Source organism: Vigna unguiculata, chromosome 10 (assembly GCF_037176805.1).
Source record: "Vigna unguiculata cultivar grain cowpea cultivar isolate G323 ecotype 2 chromosome 10, ASM3717680v1, whole genome shotgun sequence".
Taxonomy (NCBI): domain Eukaryota; kingdom Viridiplantae; phylum Streptophyta; class Magnoliopsida; order Fabales; family Fabaceae; genus Vigna; species Vigna unguiculata.
The window spans coordinates 42,806,586-42,811,362 of record NC_140801.1 but is presented as its reverse complement, the minus strand read 5'-3'; the positions used below and the strand labels follow the sequence as shown (position 1 = coordinate 42,811,362).

At 49.2% G+C, this 4,777-nt stretch overlaps 1 protein-coding gene across 1 annotated transcript; it reads right to left on the bottom strand.

The window, feature by feature from the left end:
- Window positions 1-245: 245 nt before the first annotated feature.
- Window positions 246-3,074, bottom strand: LOC146883247 (uncharacterized). Its single transcript, XM_085667488.1, has one exon. The coding sequence runs from the start codon at window positions 3,072-3,074 to the stop codon at window positions 246-248; it is 2,829 nt and encodes a 942-aa protein (XP_085523614.1).
- Window positions 3,075-4,777: the final 1,703 nt, after the last annotated feature.

Here is a 4,777-nt window from a genome sequence, read left to right as displayed (position 1 = left end):
AGGAGCATCTTCCTCAAAACCCTGCTGTTTGGAACACACACCCTCTCCCTGAACCGTAGTATCCCGTCTCTGCCCATTCGGAAATCCTTCCTCTTCTCAGTTCCCAACTCACCAATGATCGTCTGCAATTCCTGATCTTTCCCCTGTTCCACCCGGAGCTCATCTAGGAACTCATTAGTGATTCTCAACATGCTACATCTCATCTGTCCAGGACCCATATCTAACCCCAAATTCATGTCCCTCAGCTATTCTATCAGCTCCAACTCTCTAATCATCATAGCCGATACATGAATTCTCTTCCTACTCAAGGCATCCGCTACGACATTAGCTTTACCAGGATGGTACAATAGCTCAAAATCGTAGTCCTTTAAGTACTCCATCCAACGCCTCTGTCTCATATTCAGTTCTTTCTGATCAAACAGGTATTTCAAGCTTTTATGATCGCTGAATACCTGGAACTGCGCTCCGTACAGATAATGTCTCCATGTTTTGAGGGCAAACACGACTGCCGCTAACTCCAAGTCGTGTGTCGGGTAATTCTTCTCATGCACCTTCAACTGTCTCGATGTATAAGCTACAGGCCGTTTATCCTGCATCAGCACACAGCCTAACCCCTGATACGAGGCATCACAGTACACCTCAAATGTTTTATTCGTGTCAGGGATCGCCAATATCGGTGCGGTGGTCAGTCTCCTCTTCATATCCTCGAAGCAGGCTTCACACTCATCCGTCCATGAGAAAGGCTGGTCCTTTCTCGTAAGCTGTGTAAGAGGACTCACCCTCTTGGAGAAACCCTCCACAAAACGTCGGTAATAACCTGCCAAACCCAGAAAACTCCGCACCTCTGTAACTGTTTGAGGCCTCTCCCACTTCACCACAGTCTCTATCTTCGCCGGATCAACGGCTATTCCTTGGGCTGAGATCACATGGCCCAGGAATTGTACCTCCTCCAACCAGAATTCGCATTTCGACAATTTCCCATATAGCTGGTGCTCTCTGAGAATCCCTAATACCACCCTCAAATGTTCTGCGTGTTCTTCCCTGCTCTCGGAGTAGATCAGTATGTCATCAATAAACACTACTACAAACTGATCCAAATATGGCCTGAAAATCCTATTCATGTAATCCATGAATATAGCCGGTGCATTGGTCACCCCAAATGGCATCACTACATACTCGTAGTGACCATACCGTGATCGAAATGCTGTCTTCTGGACATCCTCCGGCTTAACAAGGATCTGATGATATCCCGATCTCAGGTCTATTTTCGAGAACACTGCAGCTCCCCTCAACTGATCTAACAGATCATCAATCCTCGGCAACGGGTACTTATTCTTAATCGTTAGCTTATTCAGCTGCCGGTAATCAACACACAACCGGGAGCTACCATCTTTCTTTTTCACTAACAGAACTGGTGCTCCCCACGGTGATGCACTCGGCCGAATGAACTTCTTCTCAAGCAGATCCTCAATCTGTTTCTTTAGTTCAGCTAACTCAGCAGGCGCCATTCTGTACGGTGCCATAGAAACAGGCCCAGCGCCAGGGACGAGATCAATGGAGAAATCCACATCCCTGCTAGGCGGTAGTTCTGGAATCTCATCCGGAAACACGTCTGAATATTCCTCCACTACTGGAATCCTGCTGATCTTCTCAGCCGTGCTCATCTTCTCTGCCTGAGCCACAATCATGTAACATGTAGCTCCAGCCTCAATCTCCCTCACTGCCTGATTCGACGAGATAAGCTCTAATCCCACCGTATCTGGAAACACTATCTTGCACTGTCCACAATCAATGACGACATGGTTGCTCGACAACCAGTCCATACCCAGAATCACATCTAAACCCTCCATCGGCAAGCATATGAGATTCAGCCTGAACCTACGACCTGCCACCTCCATAGGACACCCCACGCACATAGAAGTGGTGGATACCTCTCCAGACGCTGGCGTCGCGACTAAAAGCTCGCACCCCAGCTCTCGCATCGTAAGCCCGAGCCTCCTCACACATTCATTAGACACAAACGAATGAGTGGCTCCTGAGTCGAACAACACCACTACCTCGTGGTCACACAACAAACACAGAAACTGCAAAAGATTACCTGACTGTTTCGCCTCTGTGGTCGTCAGAGCGAACACACGTCCCGGTGCTCTGGGTCGGTCTCCTACTGGCCTCGTAGCTGGCGCACCACCAGCTTGTCTTCTGTTAGGACACTGACGTGCAAAGTGCCCTGTCTGCTGGCATGCATAACACCTACCCATACTACTGCCTCCACCTGTACTACTGGCAGGTTTAGTACAATCCCTCCTCAAGTGCTCCCCGCCACAGTTAAAACACCGCAATCTTCCCCCGGTAGTCGGCGGTCTGCTATAAGGTTTCCTCTGAGGTCTGGCATCTGAGGTGGTCCTCTGCTGTTTTCCCCCACTGCTCGATCCAGTCTCCAACTGCTCCACAGTTTTGGCCTGCTCGACCAAAACTGGAAACTCTCTAATCCTGAGCGGCACAATGAAGCGGCGTATCTCATGTTTCAATCCGCCCTCGAACCTCCTACACCTCCACTCCTCAGTAACCACTGGAGTGTAGAAACGCGCCAGGTATTCGAACCTCTCTACATAAGCCGCCACAGTCATAGTTCCCTGCTGAAGGGTAAGGAACTCTGCCTCCCGTTCGTGCCTCGCACTGTCGGGAAAGTACTTCTCCAGGAACCTCGTCCTGAAGGCAGTCCACGTTACCTGCTCGCCTCGGGCCTGCATCAACTGCTGCATCCCCTGCCACCAATACTCCGCGTCTGCCACCAGGAGGAAAGTGACAAACAGCAACCTCTGCTCGTCTGTGCATCCCAGCACTCTACAGATCTTCTCACACTCCCGCATCCAAGCATCTGCCTCGTCAGGAGTGGCCTTGCCAGAGAACTTGGCCGGCCGGTGTTTCATGAAATCCTCCATGGCTACTGGCTGAGTAGGTGCCACTGCAGCTCTGGGTGGCGCCGCTATGGGCTGCATCGCGTCCACCATACGATGGATCGCCTGAGCTATGTCATCAGCTCCAGCAGTGTTCCTCCTCCTCCTGTTAGCCATAGCTTGTGCACGCCACATATTACAGCTGGTTCACACACACACAGCCCATATTAGGATTTCATATCCAAAATAAACTAATAACACAGACAATTAATCACGCAACGTAACACGGCATGCTCACTCCCCATAGACCCCAAAAATCATTTTGAAAACCATTGCTCTGATACCAAATGTAACATCCCGCTAGGATATTACTAATTTATAAGTAAATAAATAGAATAATTACGACAACGCATTTAATAATACCTCATTTTCCCAAAACGCGGGAAAATTTAAAACTTTATTATGCGTGCAGATAATTAAAAGCGTTCATTACAAAACTGAAACCTCAATAACATCAAGTCACCCCTCAGGGTTTACAATTGTTTCCAAAAATAAGCAAATACATAAGAAAAGTTTTCCCCAGATAAATCCCCTCTCAGCGCCTAAGCTGCACCTGAGCCACCTGCATCACCAGCATCTGCTCCCGTGTACCGCGTACACGATCATCGCCACACACACGCAGATAGGGTGAGCTTAGCAGATAAAACACATAGATATACAGCACTTATAAACACATACATATAAATTAGTAAACATTCATATATCATCACTTAATTTAACTTCTCACATTATTCCATATTTTCATTCTCTCAATTCAATCTCCAATACGTTTATTCGTGTTCTACCTCGTCTGCTAATTACTTCTAGGTGACTTGCTGCCATACCTATCGGCCACAACCGATAGAGCACGTGCGGGAATACATGCTACGGATCATACACCGCAACGCCAGGTAGAGTTCCCACATACGAACAAAGTCCGTATCGTCCCAAGACTACCAAACTCGTCAGCCAACAACTGAGGAGGGCAATCTATCTGGACCCATCCGTACTGGCCACAACCAGCACACTCATACCGGCCACACTCGCCAACCCGAGCCACAACTCCAGGGTTCCTCGTGTCCATCCGCCATCCCGAGCCACAACTCAAGAGATGCTATTCCGAGCCACAACTCAAGGAATACCACGTGCTTAACCCCTATCCCGAGCCACAACTCAAGGGATACGTTCCGAGCCACAACTCAAGGAACTCCAGCATCATCACCTCTGAAGCATTACCAGAAACCTTGTAGAACACCCTACGAAGTCCAACAACTGGGACTTACAGCATCTAAAACCGCCTAGCGGGGGACACGTACCGCTAGGCGCCACAGCTTCCAGACCGCCTGGCGGGGGACACGTACCGCCAGGCGCCAAGCGCCTCAACACACAAAATCTGCAACCACCGCCTGGCGGAACAGTCTACACCGCCAGGCGGACGCTGTTCCAGGGACCACGTAATTTCTTCGTCACCGCCTGGCGGACGCCCTCTTGCCGCCAGGCGCCTCCTGCACCAGGACCCCCTGTTGCCCTCCTACCGCCTGGCGGACCTAATCCTGTCGCCAGGCGCCGTATCAGAACTTGTGCAGTACTAGTTTTTTGGTCAATTTCCTTTCGCATCTTGCCCTCACACCCATCCTTAATCCCTTATACTCCTAACTCAGTATACAAATATCCCTTGACCTTTCATCAATCCATTTGGATTGTTCTCCACTTGTCCAAATGACTACCCACTTTCGATGTGCACGTATTTGATTGTCTTAATCAGAACCCCATTCTTCTCTCCATAACATACTATATTATCCAGTACCCAATACTTACTAACACCTTTGCCTCAGCATTAT